Source organism: Rhodnius prolixus, unplaced genomic scaffold (genome assembly GCF_049639745.1).
Source record: "Rhodnius prolixus isolate KJV_2025 unplaced genomic scaffold, Rpr scaffold_6, whole genome shotgun sequence".
In the NCBI taxonomy this organism is placed as follows: Eukaryota; Metazoa; Arthropoda; class Insecta; order Hemiptera; family Reduviidae; genus Rhodnius; species Rhodnius prolixus.
In genome coordinates this window covers 28,885,881-28,909,656 of record NW_027411634.1, presented here as the reverse complement: position 1 = coordinate 28,909,656, position 23,776 = coordinate 28,885,881, and the positions used below count along the sequence as shown (strand labels likewise).

Here is a 23,776-nt window from a genome sequence, read left to right as displayed (position 1 = left end):
GTTTACCCTGTTTTCCCCTATTTACACATGTTTCTTATGAATTAGCTCATTTTATAGCATTTGGCACTCTTTCTACTTACTTCTCTCACACTTGAGCTCGGTTGAGTGTGTACTGAGAGCCCTAGAAGTAACATACATGACTTTATCACATTGAACCTGGCTTCGTGATAATCTTCAGTTTGTTCAGCTTGAGATTATCTTGGTTCTCCTTTCACTTCTAATGCTTATCGGCAGGTGCTTAGCAGATATTTATATTTATAATTGCTTACAATATTAATATTTATGATGAGGTGAATAAAATGCAGTTAAATAATTTTTTTAGAAGATTTATTTTTATAATATAACATTTTAAGGTGAAGTTCCACAAAAATTTTTAAAACTATGTCATCTAAGTAGCTCGATGGTTGTACAAAGTGATTATTTTGTATATTGATTTCTGAGTTCTCACCAGTGGCCCGCTCTTCCATGACCTTGTGGATGTACTTGTCTCCTATAACAAGTAATTTGTAATGTTACATCACTCATAATAGATTGTGCTATTGTTATTAGTAACCGGAGTCCATCACCAGAAGATTATCTTAAAATGGATTAAATTAGATTTGAATTTTGTCTTGATTAAGTTCTTGTGAGGTTCCTAAGCTGAGGGCACTTCCTTCAACTATCTTTTTTTAGCACGAATTCTAAATTTAAAGAGTATTTATTACGTAAACAGCAGTAAGAGAAAGTTGTATGAGAATAATTTTGATTTTTCATTTTAGATTCTTATTAATTCTACAAAATTACTTTATTAGTAATCAACAAAGGGAGTTGATGTGCTCAGTTGGTGGTATGTGGTAAACCGGTAAGTAGGAGATCACTAGCAAATTCGGGCGCGTTACTCTTAGATATTCCTTTCTAAGTACCTTTAGTGTTAACTAAACATTAGTTAGTGCCCGGTGATCTGGGCAGTGTTGCCTGTAGCGAGATAACATTGTACTGAGACCGTTGTGCATTGATAGGCTGCAGTTGCCAATGTTAGAAGTTGATGCACCTTAAATTAAAAATGTGATAATTTTGTGCGAACTGTTTCTAAATATTTTTTAATTAAAGTAATGCCTATTTTACAGGTGGGCCTTACGTCCAACTACCAATTAGGTGTCGTATACGGAGGCGACTAGCAAACATACTTTACTGTAAATTTCTTTTATTAACCGTTAAATAAAATGCAAGGCCCAAGACCGGGAATCGAATCCACTACCACAATACATATTAGCTTTACAGATATATTTTTTAATTATAAATTATTATTTAATTATTCCTGATCTTTGAATGCGATGGATTACTTTGAAATTACCTGATATGATTTCTAGCTCGGAATTGTTGATTGGTATAATCAGACAATCCAGTAACACTTAATTTTCCGAGCGCAGCTTGTCTATGTTGTTCATTTGTCAAAGCCTTCAGCCCTATTCCAGCAGCTGGTGGGGGCTGATTTGTCGTAGGTTTCTTGAATTTATACCACCAATATTCTAAACCAAGTGTTATACATGCCAGTCCGATTCCCACAAATATTACAATAAATACACCTCCTGTAGATGAAGAATTCATTTTGTAGTAATGGTATGATTGTTATGATTATAAGAGCGCTATTATAATTCAAGTATAAATTCCAAGTTCTTAGTTTCACTTATTTAAACAAAATAAAAATAGAGATTTGTAAAAAACTAAATTGCTAACCTATATTGTGGATACTAATTCCATCTGATTGTTCTTCTTGTTTATTACACTTTTTACGTTCAGGATTTTCAGTCCACCACTTTTCTTTTAATTTTTCCAATTTTCGTTTATTTAGTAATTGTAATATTCTGGAAACAATGTTTTTCTCATTTTATTGATTTCATTATTAGCACATTCATAAAAAAGTATCATATTTTGTAACTAACGCATTATTAAACTGATCTTTTAACGGTGAACCCTGTTGTACTGCTATAGCATATGGTTTTCTTGAAAATTCGTCTCCTACCATTTGAAACTCACAGTTTGTTAATACTTGGTACTTGATATCTGTTGCATCACCTACACAGACACAATAGGTTATTTCTTAAGCTTAGAATACATTATCAGATTTGTAATTTAAACTAGTCCAAAGGGCTGGTAGTTTGTCATCAAATATTATTCAGGTTTTTCAATTAACTAAAAAGATATTAAAAGATTTTGAGAACTCTGACGCTGGTCTAAAAATAAAAAGAAGTTGGCTATGAATTATTACATAATGTAACAATCCAAATTACGCCACCAAATTTATTTTTAATATATAATTTGCAATATAGATTAACTTTATAAGGTTTACATTAGTAATGGAAAAAGGGGTAAAGCGGGTTTGTAAAAAGTTTAAAAATAACTCAAACCTTGAGGACATAGGAATTGAATTGGCAAAGTATGAACTATTGAAATAAAGCTGTGCTTCTACTTTTTACTTAGATATAATGCCAAATTCACATCGATCTAAATTATCCATAAGCTCTCATTAAGTGTTTGTTCCAGTGTACGAGTAATGCCGATGTACACTTATCAACCATCTCTGCAGATTTTGCAAGGAAAATATTAGGAGGTTCATTAAAGGAGTATTTCTGTTTAACTTACATATCTAGATGTACGTATGCTAAAACCCCTAAATATGTAGCTAGTTCTTTCTTTCAAGAGCATAAATTCCGTTGACAAAGTTAAAGGCAGTTATAAGTAATTGATTAAAAATATAATAAGAAATGTAATTTGAAATAGTCTAACCAAGGAAAGCAAAACCCTCTGTAGAACTTTTTGAGTCCATTACTCTCTTAAGAGCTTGCTCAAGAGTAGCAGGTGGTTGGGCTTCCTTCATTGCCTGCCACATCTTAGTGTACTTATCGCTAACTGGATAATCCCACACAGCCAGCTTAGCTCTCTCCACTGGATTCAGACTATCATTTAAACTCATATCTTTCCATATTCTAAACACATTAAAAAGTGAACTTAATCATAAAAAAATATAAATATTTATTTGTTTTATAAAAGCATTCTATGATTAAACTAACTCATAGAATCTTTCCTCAATATCAGCCATTCTTTTAAAATAAGTCATTGATGAAGATCCATTAATTGGCGCATATTGTATCTTGTATTGTTTGGCCAAATCGTCTAATGATTCTATAGGCGTGTCCAGTCGAGAAACTGTTAAAAACGCAGCCAAATTGGCTGTATACGATGCAATAATTATAAAACCAAAAAGCCACCATGTCGCTGCCACTAATCGCCCAGACAAATTTTTTGGAGCTTCACCACCACCCTTTTAACATAATTATTAAAATAGTTCGTTAAAATGCTTTAGTATTGTGAAATAAAAAGTAAATCATTTAGTAATGTGATGTATTAATGGAACAATTTCTTAAGTGAATTTTCTATTTGGCAACTAAATATTCATTTACTTAAGTAAAAAACAGTAGCAGCTCTGAATCTAATAATAAAAATAATTAAATTCTGTACATTACATTCTTCTTATAAAATCAAATAAATCTAAAACGATAAATATTTTGAATTTTTACTTGAGGTGTAAGTGAAGTCATACAAAACCATAAACATTCTTTTAAATTGAATTCTCGTTTTTCTTCATCATCTTTATATTTTTCTCTATTATTTTGATAACTGTAAGGTGACCAACGATCAAATATCCACATTAGAAAACTAAAAAATAAAATAAGATGTTTTCAAATTTAGATATAAACCTAGTGACAAACTGCTCTAATCCCTTTAAAGAATACTCACCTAGTAAAAAAATATGCTGCTAGAATACAAAGCCAAACATCATTTTCCAGAACGGTTAAAAATTTGAATAAAGATGTTGGCGTTATTTGCTTTTTCATGAGAATAGTTATTCCTACTAAATCATAGTAGGGCACAGTGAAATCTACAACATTCTCTCTTTCAGCCATCACTGAAAGTGAGCCTAAGGCTATTTCGGCTCTCTGAAATATTTTAAAGAATTTAAAATATATTTCTTAGGTCGCAAAAAGAGTGGATAAATTATTAATCATTCAAGTGTGTAAATTTGATCTCTAGATCAGTATAATAATAAATAATAATTCAAGATTTTTCTTCACAATTTTTTTTGAAAAGAAAGTTGTATTATTTGTGAAAAAAATTAGCTTACAATAGAGTTACTTAAAAACTTTTAATTTTATGCTTCTAGTTTTACCTTTTCAATAAGTTCTTTTATCATTCCGTTCCAGTTACCATTTTCATCCATATCTCCAAAACTATTGTCTGGTGCTACATATATTTCATATTCAAAATTAACAAAAGATCTGATTTCTTCAATAAGATCAATACAATATCCTTTAAACTTGGTTTCTCCTCCATCTTGATATTCAATAACAAATGGATGTTGCTAAAATAAATTTCTTTATTTTCATTGCTTACTTAAATTTCAAAGAATAATTTTTAAGTAAAATAGTAAGCCCTAAATTCGAAATAGTTATTTAGTTATTTCATTACTCAATAACATTCCTCAATTAAGTTAAGTAATTAAAAAGCTTTCTACTCCTGAATCATCATCTTCTTCGATTCTCACAATAAATGAATATTATTAAGCAAAACTATCATAATTATTATATAACTATTGAGAACTATTTTTCTTGAAACTTGAATAAAACTTATCTGTAAAATATTTTTATTGCAGTGATATTTAAGAAACTTGTTGAACGGGAATTCCAAAATCTAAGGGTACCTCATGGATTGAATTCGCTTGAAAACTAAGGTAAGCCATCATTTTGTTTTTATTTATTTTTTGCACTTTAGCATTTTATTAGATATTTTCCTAGTCACTTGTACAATTTATTGGATTTACTTATATTTAATAATAATATTTGTTTACCTTAACTGTAACAACTCTGTATATAGTCACTGCAGACATATTTGACATTGCAACTGGATCTTTGCAAGAAATATGAGATGATAGTCCTGCTTTCCATGTTCCTAAAGATTCAACACTTTCTGATTGGGAGTTCACTATGCTTACCTAAACAAATATAATAGGAAATTTATTTTACAACCAAAGCTTTTTGAATAAAAACTAAATGAGCTCAACAATTAAAATTTTTTTTTTTATAACATTTTAGATTGGACACTTTTCGTCTTTTGTCACCTATATTGTAATCTGAGGCCTTATTTCTGTTAAAGATTGATCCTAAACATAATAAATTAAGATTTAATCCTCAGTGAACTAGAACTTTCAGTGGGTCTCATTTCAACGGGTTTTCTTGAAATAAGCTGATTTATAATGTCATAAGTGTTCTTGTTGCAAATGTGAGGTCTATAATTAAAATTATGCCTCTATCATTCTTGAGAAATTTCGGTACCTCTTTGTTTCTTCTTGATTTGTTAGAAAATTGGCAATAATGATACACTACCTCTTCTCGGCAACAGCATTGAACACCAACATTCAACATATAAACTTGAAATTGGGTTTCAGTCGACGTAAATAGAAGAATAGTTCTTTCATGTTTATTCTAAAGAAGTCAAATCCTCTAGCTTCTCACTTCCATCAGAGTTACCTTCTTTAAGGATTCTTAAATTTAGAACAGGTGGTTTTTGGATTATATTAATTACTTTAAGAGGATAAATTATCTTTTAAGCCTCTATGGAATTGAAGAATGACATTTCTCTTACGATAAATATAGAAGGGTAGAAAATAATTTCTGTACCGTACGACTAATTACAGTAGAATGTTTTAGTCAGTTTAACCGACTAGTTGTTTTACCACTTATCGGTACCATCGAATACATTTGATCTCATGTCTTTGAGTACTAATGAAAATTGTCTCTTCAGGACTGATCAGTAAGCTGAATACTGAAACATTGTAACTCAACAAAATAGAGCAGCCATTTTTACCGTTTTCTAAATGTCAAAATTTTCTGATCGGTTACCTTTTCAAGTTTCATTATAAATTCAGGATAGCTGTGCCCATTTGCTCCAATAATAAAAGGAGCGTACGAAAATGGCTCTGTTACCTAAAAAACAAATAGAGCAAGTTGAAATATTTGTTAATGGATTCAAATATCAGGTGCATAATTATAGTAAATACCGCTTTTAGATATTTCCTGAGATCTAAATCTTTTCTAATAATTTCCTGATATTCTTTGTAATCGTCACAAGTTGTTCGGTTAAAATCTTTTGGTAGTAATTCATTTTCAGTGAGACCCCTGTGATAAAAGAAGATGTCTTTAATTCAGTGTACTGGCTAGTATTTAAAAAATTCTGTAAAAAAGCCTACTTTATAGCAAGTATTGCATGTAGAAAGAAATCAAAATAAAAGGCTGATGTGATTTCTGGCTCTTCTACAAGGTTGAAAGCTGTTCTTAGATTGTCCAATCTCTCACGACTTGCTGCTTCTGGTTCAGGTTTTACATGAAGTATTGTTGCGTTTGTACATGAACATTTTAGTTGGCCTTTGTCCTTAAAAAATAGAAACATTAAAATTAACAAATATTTAAATTTAAACTATAGACACAAGTATTACGAGGATTTAATTAAATTTACTTAATTTATATTATATTTAGTGCTTTAAGAAACTATACAAAAACTAGCTTAATCGCCACGACCTATGAGAGACTTTTTGAAGAGGATGTTTAGGTTCCGGTTCACATCTCTTAGTTTCAATTAAACGCACATTTTGTCCACCAACTCAGGTTTCCCCAGCTAATCTAAAGACTGTATAACTGAAATTTTTAGAAATCAAGTCTTGTATATTGTTACTTTTACATTCTCTTACTAGCATAAGGCGAAGTATTTTGAATATATTGTTTCTCCAACAAATAGATTTCTTTTTTATTTCAATGTGCATGTATTAATTTAGAAAGAAATAGGTTCTAAGAAACAGTAACCGAAAAGAATGTTAACAAAACATGAGTTGGAACCAAATTTAAATATCTGCAATAGTTTTTGACGCATTAAAAAACTTCAGACGCTTTTTTTCGTTTTATAATGAAGACAAGCGTAAAATAAAAATACAAAAATTATCCACATTATTAATACTAATTTCTGTAAAATATAGTAAAAATAAGATTTCATTGAAGGGCCAATAATTCTTCTGGCGAAATTTCAAAGAATTTAAAGTTATAAACAAGTAATCCTTCCCGGTAATTTAGGATCCAATGGTATTCACATGTACGTAAATGCAATATGTTTGAGACCGACTAAGAAAAATGATTTCTAATCTCTAGGAGGTTTTGAAATACAATTGACAGAGGACTGAAGACTGACACAAAAGGCTAAAGGAAGAAGATCCAAATATTAAAGAATGCAGAAGAATTAAAACATATGCTGGTCTATCATAGCCTATTGTTATAAAAAGACAATTTACCGTGAATTTAATTATAGTATGTTCTCCAAACAGTTGCCGATTAATCAAATATAGTAAATGAGGATATCATTGATTTTATTCGCAGATCACGCATATTTTATCTTGATGGATTAATACGCCATTTTTAAAATAATCATTGACACTAAATAATAAAATAAAATATTACCTGAGTGATTGCATACCAAGCATACTTTCTTCCAAAGTATTTGTTGTTTGCTAAATCTAATACTGCTTTTATCATTGTTAATCGTCCCAGTACAAAAAAATTCACAATGTCTAACTCTCGAAATCTAAGCAATTGCGTTCTGATTTCTCTATCGTTTCCTACATGTGCTATAATATGTCTAGCAGCTACATTTAGTAGTAATGATTTATATTTGTGATCCATTACTGAAACATATTCAAACAGTCGATATTTTGAGAAGAACTAAATTGTTTAAAATTCATTGTTTCATAAAGAAATTGATAGATTTCCAGTTTTCGAAGTTGACTCCCTGAACTAAACAAACTGTTGTAATAAAAGTAATAGTGGAATAGTTTTCTAGAATTCTACTGAATAAAATCAGTAACATCGAATTTCACAATTTAATTAGAAAATTATTTTTTACCACCATTTTCTTTTTTTTAAAGTGGTTTTGTTCATAAAAATTTCACCAAAAAAAAAAAAATTATTTATGGCCTCTACATATTCTAATATCTTACCAAAGGAATCATCAAAAAGTATTCCTGCCCCTGTAATATTCTGCATAGTAACTATATTTCTAATTATTTCAGGAATTATGTCTGCCGGTGGACTTATCTGTATTAGAAATTTTAATTTTTCGCCATCTATATTACGCCATTGTCTACAAAATAAAAAAAAATATTTAAGTCAGAATATGAGAGAAAAATATAAAACAAATGTATTTCTCTTAATCTCTCTAAACCAACTAAGTATATTCAGTAAACGAATGAATATATGTAGCAATTGGAGAATTTTCTTTAATAAAAATAAATAATAGAAATAAATGTTTCAGAAGAAAGTAGGCAAAAGTAGTCTTTCGAAGTTTTAGAAAAATAACTAAATAAGAAACCTTTTTCAGGTTGTATTGACACAAATTAAGCTTCCGAGGTCTTTAATAAAATTAAAATGCAAATCGTTTTGTCAAACTAAACGCATAATTATTGTATTTAGTCTCTTCGCTAAACTCCCCTTAACAAATCAAGGTGTAGGAAATTCTCAAATATTTTTATATAACAATACAAAATGTTCACCTTTAGGCAGAACATTCGTTTGGCATCCTTTTTGCTTTAACTCGAGTGTAAACAGATCGATTGCCACTTCTGCGACAATCCTTAACGTGTCGTTGTAAAAGTTTACTTGATTCTCTTGTCAAGTCAGTAATAGTTCAACTTAACTACACTTTTTCACTTATATCTGAAAATGAGAGAAGTAGAGAAATTCTGGCACTTCTTTAGACTTGCTTGCCTTTGAATATCCCAACAACTCAAACCACACCAAACCTCTCACTCAATACACAAACGACAAATTGTACAACTAATTAGGTTTAGCGAACCTATAAGAAAACTCTGTCTCATCATCCAACAAAATTCACAAAGACATACTTTAATGAATGGAACTTAAGAGAGCCAGAGAGAGATGGTTTAGGTAAAAACCTATTCAATTTAATTTGGAAATAATTGTATGCTCTTTCACCAATAAAGTTTGATCAAATCTCGCTTAAAACAAGAAACCATCTTTAAACTCGGCTATGGAAGCTATATTCTAATTGTAAACCCTTTCCATAAAAGTAAGCAAAAAAAAATAATTCGTGAATCAATGTCATTTTTTTTAAAAATTATTTGAATCACTTTTGATTTTTATCCAGTCTCAGTGATTGTATACTATTCTTCCTTGCAGCAGCCCCGTAAGGAGCTGGATTTAGTAATTTTATTTTTCCATAATTCGTAGAGCCTTACATAATTCAAGTTCATGAATAAATGTTCAATAAAACAATTATCTTCTTCATTCTCTGTAAACCTGCTTTTCAGAATCAGTAATCATTTATTTATTTATTTTTCGTTAGGTATTTCTTTCTTTCCGAAACTCGTTTTAAGAGATTAAAAGCAGCACCCGGAAAAATGTCATACTATTGAATGTTTCTAAGAAATGTAAAAAAACAGTCTGCAACCATGCACATCGAAAGTTACTTTATTTTATTACAAAAACAGATTTAACGAGACCTAGAGCTACTTTACAAATAAAAATCAATGAGATAATATATCCCGAAGATCCAACTGTAGATAAAAATAAACAATTTTTATACTACTTTTGAATGCTAACAATTTACTTAAAATTTTTGCTCTGGATTTTTGAGTTCTGACTCGTCATAGCGCCTTTTGTTCTTTTATTTTGTAAATACTTAAACATTATAAATACTTAAATAATATAATTAAACACAGTATTTTATTTTTGACTACATATAATCTTAATTAAGGGTTATCTTAAAAAAAAAAGTACCTAAACAATCAGGGTAGAGGACACTCCAACCTTAGATGAAACATGTAAAAAATATGATTTTCAATAGCATAAGGCATACCTAGTCCCTAGTTCGAAAGCGTAGCAAAAAAAAAATTAAAAAAATGACTGAAATTGACAATATTCTTTCTCTTAATGAATTAGTCACCCAAAACGATAAACTGTACTGTACAATTAACATTTTTCAGAAATTGGAAATATAAGGAGAAAATTCGTTTTATTATTCTACATAAAAATTGCTAGTCACTTGTTAATACTTACTTAATATCACCTTCTTGCCCAAACGACGCGCTTACTGTTGGTAATGCCAAGGCTGCAGAAAAAGTTTTTACACTTTCTGACGGTACTCCAGTCAGTGAGGTATCTAGGACTAAATATGGAGCCTTTCCAGCTGTTACTGATGAATTTAATACTTCGCATACTGAAACAATGATTTTTAATGTAATCCAAGTTATCTTCAGATCTGGTGGTTTCCTATTCACTTATTAAATGTAAACTTTTAAGTAGAGGTATAACATCACTGAGAAAATTACAAATTCTGTAATATCTTTTACGTTTAAACATCATTAAACCTTTAAAATAATAAGAGTTTGCTTCTTGTTAGTAGATTAAGCTGTGCCAAAATAGCTATAAAAAAAATCAATGCCTCTAAAGTTTAATTGATGCGTTTTATTCAGTTGCACTCTAATGAAACAAAAAGACAGAAAAGTTAGGTATTAATTTTCAATATTGTTGAAACTTTCAAACCGCATTTCTTTCTGACCTTCAAGTAGCGTGTATATCGTGATGATGAAGGTCGTAAGGATTTTGTAATCAATAACTAAACAAAACTGAAGTGAAATCACAGTTCTCCAAAAAGACTTAGAATTTTATCTATTGAAATATTTTCTAATTTCGTTCTTTTATAATTTTTTATTATTAAACCAAGTTACAGTTACTTTTTTTTTAAATAGATCGACATCTGGCGTCTGGAGCTTTTTTTCAGTCCGGCTTCCGGCTTCTGGAGCTTTTTCTAGGAAGAGAAAATCTGAATTCGTCCCCGAGAACTCCGCATGGGAATCCGGTACACAGACCATTGAGCTAATTAATCCCTACCCTCTGTATAAGGAGTTTTTTTAGTAAAAAATAATGACTTGTTTTACTCTGACTAATGTAAAATAAATCTTTACAATAAAAAATGATAAAAAAAGAGCCAATCGGGACTTGAACAGTCTTTTTGCTTACGGATCAGTTATACAGCTCATTATTCTGATTATTATAAATATTCCCTTCAGTTTTAATAATTCAGTACCATCAAATCCCAGGATACAAAATTACATCTTGAATCGAGCTCAGCTAGACAAATAGCATTAGGGATTCTATCAAATCACACAATTCGGTATTAAATAGCATATTTCTTGGATACAAACTTATTTACTTCCAGGTGAACAATCAAGACGACCAAGGAATTCTGACGGCATCTTTTAACTTCTACTAGTCGCATTAAACTTTTCAAAAAAAGTTATATAAATATCTTAGCCCGCACAAGTAGGTAGTCTACTTTTTCTTTTGCTTTAGCAAAATAATTTACAATGAAAGTACAGCCATTTATTTCTCAAGGTAGAGTGCTCAAGTTACTTTGGAATTTAACAAAAGTAATGGTTTTCTTTTCTTTCAAGTTATAGAGGAGTGTAAATTAAAAAAAAAAAAAATCAAGGTAATGAAAAAACTATTTCTTTTGTTCCATATTAGGAGGATTCCATAAAAACTTGCCCACAATCTAGGTGTGTCCCTCCTTTAGGGCGGCTTTACTTGAAGCAATAATAGCTTCCTTAAAACGCTTCTTGGATTTCCCACAATATTATATTAATAAAATAAAATGGACTGTCAATTAATCTACTTAAGTTTTTTCATTCATCACGACAGAAACATCTGTTTATTAGGTTGCAAACTTATTATTAATTTTATTAAATATAAATCTATCGTACAAGACGTATCATTAAATAACTTACATTGTTCTAATATCGCTTTAGCATCATCTCCTGCTACTACTACATTTACATTTCCATCTATATGTACTCCCAGTTTTCTGTTTCTTCTGATGTAATCCATCACAGCGGTATAACTTTTCTCTGCTATAGTGTTGTGTTTCTCATTGATGAACACTTGGAGCAAAAACATTGTGGTAACAGAAATTATTTTTAATGAATAATTAAAATAAGTATTTGTATCAAGTTCATGTAGGTAAGTGAGAATTTGTTTTTGATTTAGTATAGATATAAATATTTGAAAACATAACTTATAGTTTCGTATCAGTGAATGGGGTAGCAAATATACTGCTTGTCCAAAGAAAAATTAAAACGGAAAACATTTTAATTTCAAACTCGTATTTTTGTTCATATATTGGCTAATAAAGAGAGGTATAATGTATTTTAAGTGCCCTCTTTATTCTGCCTTCCCTTTCAAAAAAGTCTTTAGATTTATTTTCAGTTTATTGTTCAGATCCGTGGGCTTTCTGGAAAGATGAAGGTGAAGTGAAGGAGCAGAGAAGACTGGCATTCCGTTATACATGGTGTGGTTCTAAAAAGATACTTTAAGAAGTGGGAGCACATAAGTTCCAAGAGTGTTAATTGGTCGAGATGTCTTCCGGAACAGCCCTTCCCCACCGAGGCAATCAGAATTTCACCCAGGCAAGATACCAAACAACCACAAGAGGTCTTTAAAATCGTCTTCACTTTAGATAGCAGGTATCACCCCAAACTAGTAACATGATTTACTAATTTTCTCCCTACTACTTCTTCGTGGTATTACCACAGATAAGATGGGAAACATTTGGATTGGGATACCATGACTACTTATAAAATTGTAACTGATTTTCTTCTTCCCTAAGAAAAGTTGATTCAATTTTAGATTAGGGAGTTTTTAAACAAAATAATAGAAAGTAGTAAAACTAACAAAACAGTTGATTGTTTTTCTTGAGAAAAGAATGACTTTCAAGCTGTTTGTCAACTTAACATTCACTTTCTGCGGCATTTTATCATTTACTTTTTCATTAAAGATTCTTAATCAACATAAAAGTTTTAAATATTAGTGTTTAATTGTTTACTGTGTAGCGCGAAATAAAATGATTTACTTTATTAAAAATTAATAGGATTTTCTAAAATAAAAAAGTTCTTATGATTCTCATTGGATCGAAGCTAGGAAATTGACCTTATCTGATAATGCTCACGCACTTTTTCGTGTGTATAATTGTATTTTTTTCTTTAATAAATAAAAGTATAAAGTTAATTAACTGCTTTCTCAAATTAATATTGAATGCAACTTCACTTTGAACTTAAATAATAGGGCTCTCATTTGTAAAATTGAAATTTTACAAATTAGTAATTTTACGAATTAGTATCAATACCAGTAATAATTTTTCTTTTGTTTTTTTGCTAGTCAAACTAATTTGTACTACTGAATATTTAATAATTCTATATCACGTTATAGATAACATATCGATCATTTCCAGTGAATCATTACCAATAATGAAAAGAGCAAGCAACATGCCACAAATTTCAGATTAGACAATAGTTAAAGAATGAGTAGGAAATTTGAAGTACTTCTTAAAATGCTTTCTCACAATTCCAAGTTGAATTAGCTGTTACAATTATTATTACTATAATTATAATATTGTAATATGCGGCAGTCTTATTGCCTGTAAGGTAAACGCACTTACAGAGAAAGTAAAAAACTTTCAATACAATTTTCTTGTATACGGCGCACTAAACAAAAGACTTGCATCATGCATATGATTTTGCATTAGGGCAACTATTAATATTTCTAATTTATGCAAATGTTTGCTGACATGTATTGTTTGACGTAGAGGACGTGGTTTTAGATACAATCGAAAAGGGAGCTTAAGATTGAATTCATTCAAAAAGAACAATCTTAATTTCGTTAATAATTAAGTCAGATTGATGGTGGAGATAAGAAAAAGATTAATAATTTCTGACCATCTTTTACCTCATTTTTACAAACAATTAGTTAACTAATAAAAATAAAAGTTATTCCCTAATCAGAACTATTAATTTATTGTTAAAAAGGTCAAGGTTATTAGTTAAACAATATATTCTAAACTATTTCTGACATCAATCAAAATGTTACTGATGGATGTATGGCTAATACCAATGCCAACAAAACACGTTATATTTACTGCATAATTCTTTGTAAATGATCTAATAATTAGTTTCTTATGTTTGGAATGATGTAATGTGCATGAAATTAGATCAGTCTAGCAGTCTGCAGTGTTCAATCATATTCCGTTTATAATGTGGCTTATCTAATTATCGAGTATTAATTACAGATGATAATTAAAGCAATATTCTGGAATTAAAATGACTTTAGGGGTACAAGGTTATATCTCAGGGAAAGCCATGTCTACGTTATTAATGCAGATATTAGTCTTACTGGACTACTATATTCTTTAAAGTAACTATCTTCATTTTAAAAATGTTTCACTTCTTTTTGAAGTAACTAAATGGCACCACATGAATAATAGCAATAACTCCATTGTAACTAATATTTAGTTGAAATACGCTAAGTACTCTCTCTTCCTTTAATTCTAATAATTACAATTTACATAATAATAATAATAATAATAATATTTATTTACAAAACTTTAAATATGTACACAAATTTGAAATGAAATTGAGATTTCAAGCTTAGCGCCTATATACAGCCATCAAATTATTTAGTTCAGTTTAAAGGAACATATTTACATATTAAGGAAAAAAATTAAAAAAAACCTTAGCTTGATATACAGGTGGGAGTTACAAAAGATGCTTTAAGCGTTTATATTTATATTTTTTATAACTGAGAGAGTTTATATTGTAATTAACAATGGCTACTATGTGTGGGTACGGACTATTGTAACAAGTGGAGACGAATTTTTCTAAAAGACAGTAAACAGTAGTGGAGATGCTAGGAACGTCAATTACTGCGTGCATGTAGTCTATGGGCGTCCATCTGGGAAATGAACCAATCAATCTCAGGCATTTGTTTTGCACTCTCTGTATTTTATTATGATTGGTTATGCAAGTTTGAGACCAGACAGGGGCTGCATAGAGGAGTATAGGTCGAATGTAGAGATAGTATATTAATTTTTTATTTTGGAAGTCCAAGGATGAGTGTCTGTTAAGCAAGGAGAACAGACTGCACATAACGCCTAGCGCCTTATTACATACATTATTCACATGCTTTGTGTACGTTAGTTTTGAGTCTAAAGTTAATCCTAAGTATTTAACTTCTTTTCGCCATGGTAGAGAGACTCCATTTACTGTAACAGTATGGTTGATTGTGGGTCTTCTTCGAGAGAATAGAATCAGCTCCGTTTTAGTGTGGTTAGGTTTGATTCTCCACTTTTTAAAGTACTTGAAACTTTTAGCAAGAGCTATTGACAAATGATTGGCTATAGTGTCAATTCTGAAGGAAGATATGAAAAAGGAAGTGTCATCGGCAAATAACGCACTACTGGCTTTAAGTTTAATTTTGGTTAAATCATTAATAAAAATGTTAAAGAGAGTTGGTCCAAGGACCGAACCTTGCGGCACACCGGCTAAAATTGGCCTGAGGTTAGAAGTAGCATCATCAACTGCTACGCAAAATTTCCTGCTAGTCAAATAGCTTTTGACAAAGTAAATTAAGTATTTAGGGAAGTCATTCTGGATCATCTTATAGATTAGGCCATCATGCCAAACACAATCGAAAGCCTTCTCAACATCGATCAATGCCATTCCTGTGTGCTTGTTCACATTAAATCCGTCCGCAATGATGTCCGTGACTCTTGCTAGCTGTGCAGTAGTGGAGTGAAAAGATCTAAATCCGTATTGCACTTGAGATAGTAAATTATTACTTTCAATAAATGCATTTAGTCTCTTTAGTACAACACGTTCAACGACTTTACTAAGGCAGGGTAATAAAGAGATTGGTCGATAACTACTGGGTAGAGAGTGATCTTTTCCAGGCTTGGGGAAGACAATCACTTTTGCAGTTTTCCTAATTTCTGGAAAATATCCAAACATTAAAATATAGTTAATTATCTTAGTCAAGTGAATTAAACACTTGCGAGATATATTTTTAATTATTCGTGATTGAATACCATCTACACCAGGAGCCTTGTTATTTTTTAATTTGGAAATAATATTTCTGATTTCTTTCGGGGAAGTTAATTTGCAGGTGTCGTGTTTTACAGTTGGAATAAAAAACTCTTTGTTCGTAGATATTACACTACGGGTGAACGAAGGAACGCCTAGATCTGCGTTCCTGATGTGAACATTCTGAAAGAAGTCGGCCAACGTCGAAGCTTTATGGTGAGAACTAAAGGCATAGCTGTTTAGAGAGGTGGTCTGAGGATTATTATTTAAAGAGAGTGGCGGTATGTTAGGCGTTCCTTTGCGGACTCCTTTAACAATTCTGTAAAGTGTGGCCTCTCAGCGATGTACATTTATGACAATTTACATATTTTCGTTACCCTTGAGATTTTAGCTGGATGTTTTGTAATATTATAAAAGCACGTAGTAATTTGCAAAATAAACGGTATTAAAAAATATATCCCCATAGTTAGTTTTTGGGAGAGACAATGCTGGATTAGCAGTTCAGAATTAAGAGGAATGGATTGAATAAGCTGAAAGTTGGTAAGAGGAAAGAACTGGCTGGGTCTGGCCCTTTAAGAGGGATCTCCTCACATCTTAGGAGGTAGATTATGGATAAAGAAGAAGAGAATGTTTTAACTGACCTTTGAAGTAGTTCTTAGAACCTTTAAGTCATTCAAATAAATATAAGGGAATTTTTTCCTGCGGTTGTTCTTGCATCTATTTCTTGCTTTTAGTCAGTCCCGATCCGTTACCAAAGATCTTAGGAATTACTGAATGTTGGGAGACTATCATCTCGAAACTAACTACCCTCCAAAGCTCCCTTAGTTTTAATAACAATTAACAACTATTTTCTGTCAGCTACTTCTAGTACGTAAAAGGCTCTTCCATCCATTCTTAATAAAACCAATTTCCAAAAAGAGATTTTTTGGGGGTTTTAGATTAGGAGTCGAACGTCTCAATATCGTTCCTTGCTGACGCAGCAAAATGTGCTGCTGAGAAAAGTGCTGAAATGGGAAACAAGGCTAGAGAAAAAAATTAACATTTCTTTGTTCATTTTTATTCGCCATTTTTTCGCTTACGCTTCTGTTAGAACTATGTTTGTAACTTGGGTGAAGCTAACATAGAATAAGCCCTTCTAGTTAGGATGGCTGGGTCATACATATGTGGTGGTGGTATGCATATATAGAAGTATGGTTTGATGGATGCATGGGTATGTCAAATACGTACATATATAATATAACATATTCTGGCAAATATAATTCCGTTCTCAATCAATAAGAATAAGTTATGGTAGACGAAAAAAAGCGTGAATTTCACCTCAGGAACGAAATATGAGAGATCATCAACATTTTTGACGAGAGAGAAAAGAAATAACCTTTTAGTGTTTTATTCATTTTAGCGTTCCGAACTACCGTTATTGAAGCTTCACAAGTTTTTTATTTAATTAATTAAGGAATTGTAACACCAAATTCATCTCAAGGCCATTTACAATTAAATGTAAACTTGTGTTTCAAAAATTATAATAAGATACGCCAAATGAACAATCTTAATTTGATTAGTTAGTGCCTTATTAAAATAAAATAATTATATTTACATATATCAATTTTTTTTTTAAAGCAAGTAAATTATTTAAATCATACTCACAAAAATAATATGTAGAATATTAATAGAATATATTACTTATTACGAAGTGTACTTACTGACATTTATGGATTGTGTTGACTGACTGGACAGGAATCTTAGTTTCATCCAAATAATTAGCAGAAGAAAAACATACATTTTCTGTAACCATAAATGTTTTTATTTTCATTTAAAATTTAAATTGTAAACAATTTTTGTTTTACTTTATCTTGTATCAATTAGTTGTTGTTTCTCTTGGTTCATTAAGGGAAATTAATTTTATGTAAACATTTACGCCAATTTTCTTTTACCGTAATTTCCGTTTTAGAAACTTAGAATTTAAACTAAAAATTTAGTCAACAGATTATAACTGTTCACTATAATAAAATTATTATAAGACGCCTGTGGTCCCGCTTCCCCAGAATGCTACAAATACCCTAATTCCGTGAGAAAAACTTTAAACTTCAATTCGAAATCGAAATACTTTCTCTCCCAAAAAGAGAAAGTGATATATTGTCTATATTATTCGACACGATTTAATTTTCCCTAGAAGTTACTGAATTATGTTAGCGTTCATTGAAATTGACAGTGTTCTTTCGTTACAAGTGGGCTTTAAGGCTCCTAGGAAAATACTAAACTGGAACCTGAAACCTCCGATTTCTAATCTACTGACCTAGAATAAGCCAATGCTTCGACTCTTTATTGCTTATAATATATTTTAAATTATTTTTTACTGTAGTGTTTAATGTTCAACATTGCTTCTTTTCTTAGAACGAAACATAATGATTGGAAGTAATCAAGTTTAATAACATGGAAATAGATTGCCAAGAAGATCGCCAACTCATCTGCAATTGTAATTAGGTATTTAAAAATGGTAAATTATCCTAATTTCATTGCTTTTTTAAAAGTTCTTTTCTTCAGGAATTTGTTATGGTAAGATTTTATTTCTTTTTAATTTTCTGATATTTATTAAGACCCAGTTCCAATTTATATTAACCATTGTGTGATGTTTTAGTAGTCTACAATCAGGAATAATACAAATAATATAATGCAATCTATAAATTAGAAAATAATGATAAAATAAAATCTGGATAAATAAAAATTAATAAAAGAAAAATGTATTAATGTTCATAAAAATATTTCATTAATAAAATATGTGCCCATAAATTAAGACAAAAAAATTTACCGTAATGCTGTTTTTTTATAACATTTTGTGAGTAAACTATGTAACAAGTTTATTCTTTCGTCTATAGCATACACATTTAAATGGCTTAATCAGGTAATTCTGACCTTCCGTTGGATTCATTTGCTTCCGTACTATTTACAAGGCTAGTGTTTTTTCGGTTTTAATCTAGTTCCCCAATTTTTGTTCTACTTTAATCATGGTGTCTATAAAATGATTTGGCTCAAAATCCTGTAATTGGGTTCTAATTCTTAAGAAGTAAGGGACTTGGTTTTGGTGGTTAAATAGGTTTTTGCGGTTATATGCAACTATAGTTTAGAGGTCTTGAATGAAAGACAGGATTTTTACAGGTTGTGGCATACAGCCTCCTCGACACCCTGATACAAATTCTGCCTGAAGAATGTTATTGAGTATGACTCAGTTGCCTATCAAACAAAATCGTTTTGGTTAGTAGAGGGATGAATATTCTGCAGTATTCCCTATCAGAAGTATGTTTGGGCCCATAATAGATTCCATCATATAAAAAACAGACTCGGCTAAAATACTTTTGAGCACTTGGCGGATGAAATATTACTTTCAACACACAAATGCAAACGACATCATCTTTCAAAGTTATAGAACTCCAGAAAACCTCTTACAAGAACAAATAGACTCAGGAAAAAAAAAATCGAAAGAAACGTACACCCTTAACATTTATTCTCAAAAGTTTATTATTTCGACAGATTACATTAACAACACCGTCTACTTTTTCATCACTTAGTTGTTATCTTGGAATATGCTTTAGTATACGAGAGTCTCATGTTGTAAAATTTGTTTCTTTTTGAACTTTCTTGTTGTAAAGATGTCGTTTGATCTAGCTGCACTTCGTAAAATGATGTAGCTCCTCTTTCCTCAAAACATATATTTCCGATAAAAATACCGATTTCGGATAAATTACTTTTTAACTTTTACGCCAAAGAGGTAATCTATAATTACATCGTTTTCATGATTGCTTATACCATAATGAAACACTTAGTGTACTATATATATATATATAAATATATATATTATAATTGCAATATTATAAATGCTATAACCTTGAAGATCATTAAGTTGATATTTTGCTCCTTGAATTTAACTGCTAATTTTCTCGGAAATTAAATGGTTTTCTTTTGATTTGTAATGTTCAACTGTTTTCCACAATTTTATGCAGTGCATATTTACAACGAAACTGCCTAGATATTCTAAAAATGGATGTTTTCCTACAAATATTTTAAAAACTTCTGTAAAAATTAACGTTGCTTCGACTTGAAATTACCTGAAAGAAAATTCTTTTCGAATTCACGCATATTTGTACTCAGTATGATTATCTATAAAATCTGGGTTGTTGCAAAAAATTACAGTTATAAAGACGGATTTGCCCTATAATTTAAAGAAAATTTGGGATTTTTATCTTTTATAGGGAAAGAGAAGAAAATTGTCAAAGTTAGGTGTTTTTCAATGTTACGTTTTATCGTGCAGTTTTTGGGCGATCCTACCTTTTCATTACTTAGTTAGTTGTTATCTTGGAATATGCTTTAGTATACGGGAGTCTCAAGATGTAAATTTGTTTCACCGGGACAGTTTTAATAAAATTATTGTTTCTGAATTTCTTTTTATATTTTGGAATGATTACATACTGGCGTTTCGCTAGACATCCAGCATTGATATTAATCATTTAAACCAATACTGGGATGTAAATTAATTACTTTATTTACCATTTTTTATTTTGTTTGTAAGGCGCATTAACATCTGTAGTTATTGGTGCCCGGAGCTTTTTTCAATGGAGCTTTTTTGTATTGCCGGTTTGCGTACAGTAAGCTGTAAGAAGCTCCTAGGAAAAGAAAAGCTAAGGGCTACTAGCTGAATTGAACCCGTGATCTCCGCGTTGAAATCCAGTATTCGTTAACCTACTCAGCTAATCCCTTCCATTTTTATTAATGGTAGATAATTAACATTTCCTCAAAAGGTGTGGGTATATGATTTGAATTATTAAAAATCCCAAATTAATCACAGAGTAAGTTTTGAATTATTTTCTTACTACTTTTCTGGATAGTTATCAAAACTATTAGATCAAGTGCCCGGAAGAATCTTTTAATTTAATAGTACTCAGAATTATGGGAAAAATAATGTTATTGACAATACGATAATTATTATACATTGGGGTTTTCCACAATATTAAGAGTGTATTTTGAAATGATTAAAGAGAATTTTGAAGTATCGTCTTTAGAATCTGCATTAAATTATAGAAAGTAACTAGCTGTTAAGGAAATAGAACTCAATGACTTTATTTCAGATTTTCATTTGAGAGAGAATTTTTGTTTTTTCTTTTTATTCTGTAACAGACATTCAAATGGTTTAAATGCACTTACTAGGGAAGTCAAAAAATAAAATATACCCTTAAATGTTTATCTTATAACGTATCTTATGAGTTTAAGCTCTCGGTAATTCTTAATTAACTCTGTCTTTTATTTCTGCAAATTCAGTGTTATGTAAGTCGCAAATTAATTTCAAAAAGTTCCATTTTCAATTTTTGCAAAGCTATTGGACTTGATTGTTTTTAAGTTTCTTTACCATATTGGGTTTGGGTCAAATTGCAAAATTTATGCCGCGGGGGAGTGGACTTGAATTTTCCTCTAAATAGCCTTTTTTAGGAATTCCCATATAATATAAGGAGATTTAAATGAATAGGTTTACCAAATGCGCGAAACTTTTGATCGATATTATTTTAGATTACACATATCTCTTATAAAAGCTTTATTTGTGCATGTTGATTTTAATAAAAAAATTCTATACAATTGAAACTTATATTTCTCTAAATATATTTATATCGTACAAAAAAAATTTAGTCAGACTATAATCCTCCTACACTACACTAACCGAATTGATCTCTCTAACTGTCCTTGATTTTTTTTTTTCTTAAAATTTCCTTTGCTTTTTCCTTGTATCATGCTTGTTTGCTAGCATTATTGAATCACAATTTATTTTTCCCAAAAGATCGTTTTTTAGAGAGAGATTTCGGAGAAACGATGATGCTAGTGCCATTCAATGTAAAACACTCAGTGCTCAATTTTCGATTATAAAGTCGAAAGTAAATTAAAGTGAAAAATCGGAAATTGAAGAAAATTATTGAATCGAAATTCTTAGCGGGAGTTAGAATATTTCTCTTATAAAAGTATTTTCCGATCTTCATAAGTTAAAGAATGTTCAAAGTAACTCTGTGTTTGCATCCATTTTTACATTGTTCAAACAACTTAATTTTATAAAAAAATGTTTATTGATTTTTTTTTTTAACCAAGCAAAAATTACAAATACAGGAAACAATTTTTGTAAAGTTTCTACATTGTTTTGGAGTAACTTAATTTAATTGAAATTTCTCGCCATATCTAAAGCAGCTTCTCCTTGTTTTGTTTTATATTCTTCCAATCGAAGATAATTTAAAGAATTTCAATTTATTAATTAAATAATTTAATCGTGATTTTTTTTTATTAATGTTAGTGCTATTGTGTGTAGTTATAACTTAATGACTTACCTCTCAATGATCTCAATGAACATCCATGAAAATTGTAGAAACACTAAATAAAAATAATTACAATCAATTAATATTATTTTTATAAACAAGAACTTGTACTGTCTAATATAATATGTGAAAGTGTTTGAATGTTCGGTAAAAACTGTTAGCTTCGTTATAGAAGTCAATATTGGTAAATAAAGTTCATTGATTGGTTTGTATATTGCCCAATAGCTTTCTGGTTTTTCGTGTGGGGTCATCTTCTTCAACATGACCAAATTAGTGGAAATTTGGACTCATGTTCATTTCCTTTTTGTTTTTTATTGAAAATCCTTCGAATTAATTTTTTATGAAGATGATAAATTTGAATTAAAAGTGATTTATTTAATATTTGCTTTGTTCTTATCAATTGAAGCATTTTAAATAAAAATCTTTGTTGTTAAATAAATTGTGTGATTAATCAAAGTTTAGGTATACCAAAAAAAATTTTGTCAGGAATTATTTGGGAGGCCTTTTATTAAATCAATATTATGTTTTCTCTGTCACCAACTAGTTGTGTTCTCAAAGTTTACTTCTTAATTGGTGGCTCGTTCCTCTTAAAAATAAAACTTAATCATTTGACAAACTGTACTTGCGAAAAATCCAAATTTAAAGAATAGAACAATTTATTAGTAAAATTTAATAATTTAGGAATATTTTTAGATACTGTGGCAAAATATTTTACTATTATTATTATTTTACATCGGATGAATCAGGCTAAAGATCCCTTAAGGCTTAAGGCATAACCTGGCTAACAAATTGTGGTGGAAACATTTGCTATTGTAGGTTTCTTGCCAAATCCACCCTCAAATCTCTCTCTACAGGAACTAATTTCACTACTACTACTACTACTACTAATTATAATTTAATTGAGATTAAAGTCAAAGGCACTTTGGTATTTGCTAGCATTACCGCTAAAAATGTAATAGTGTTTCCTTAAAATGGTATTTTATTTTCATGAAAGAAATCATCAAGCGGTTTAATCTTACTGTCGTCCTATACTTAGTAGCTGTTCTAGGATTGTGTATTTTTTATTTATTTTTCAATTTAGTTTAGAATATTAATAATTATATGCGTAGTATGAATGTTTTTATCGTTCTCCAATATTATTCTTTTTCTGGGCGAGCTGGTGGTCAATGCACATTTAATTCACAAGATCAACACTATTTCTTTTTTATAATTTACGCTTTTCTTACTCATAGAAAACATCACGTTTAACGAAGCCAACTCTACTATTCTAGAGAGAGTAAATATTGTTAGTAGGAGTATGAAGGAAATGCTAAAGTTCTTATTACGACTATGTTACAGGTCTACGAAGATACTGAGGGTTGGGGCTGCTCCGTTGTCAATGGTAAGTGCCACTAAAATATTTGTCTATTGTCCATAAATTATCTGTTATTCC

The 23,776-nt window shown here is 30.2% G+C and overlaps 1 protein-coding gene across 1 annotated transcript; it reads right to left on the bottom strand.

Moving 5' to 3' along the window:
• Positions 1-416: 416 nt before the first annotated feature.
• Ir25a (ionotropic receptor 25a) lies at positions 417-23,356 on the bottom strand. The gene is made up of 19 exons (XM_074140110.1): positions 22,357-23,356; positions 17,704-17,785; positions 11,882-12,034; positions 10,152-10,311; positions 8,075-8,217; positions 7,539-7,762; positions 6,284-6,465; positions 6,095-6,212; positions 5,937-6,020; positions 4,886-5,029; positions 4,208-4,399; positions 3,778-3,977; positions 3,558-3,696; positions 3,051-3,301; positions 2,767-2,966; positions 1,923-2,055; positions 1,717-1,844; positions 1,334-1,568; positions 417-490 (listed from the first exon to the last, which is right to left on the bottom strand). Exons 2-19 carry the CDS (start codon positions 17,780-17,782, stop codon positions 445-447), a joined length of 2,811 nt encoding a protein of 936 aa, XP_073996211.1. The 5' UTR covers positions 17,783-17,785; positions 22,357-23,356; the 3' UTR covers positions 417-444.
• Between the last annotated feature and the right edge of the window lie 420 nt (positions 23,357-23,776).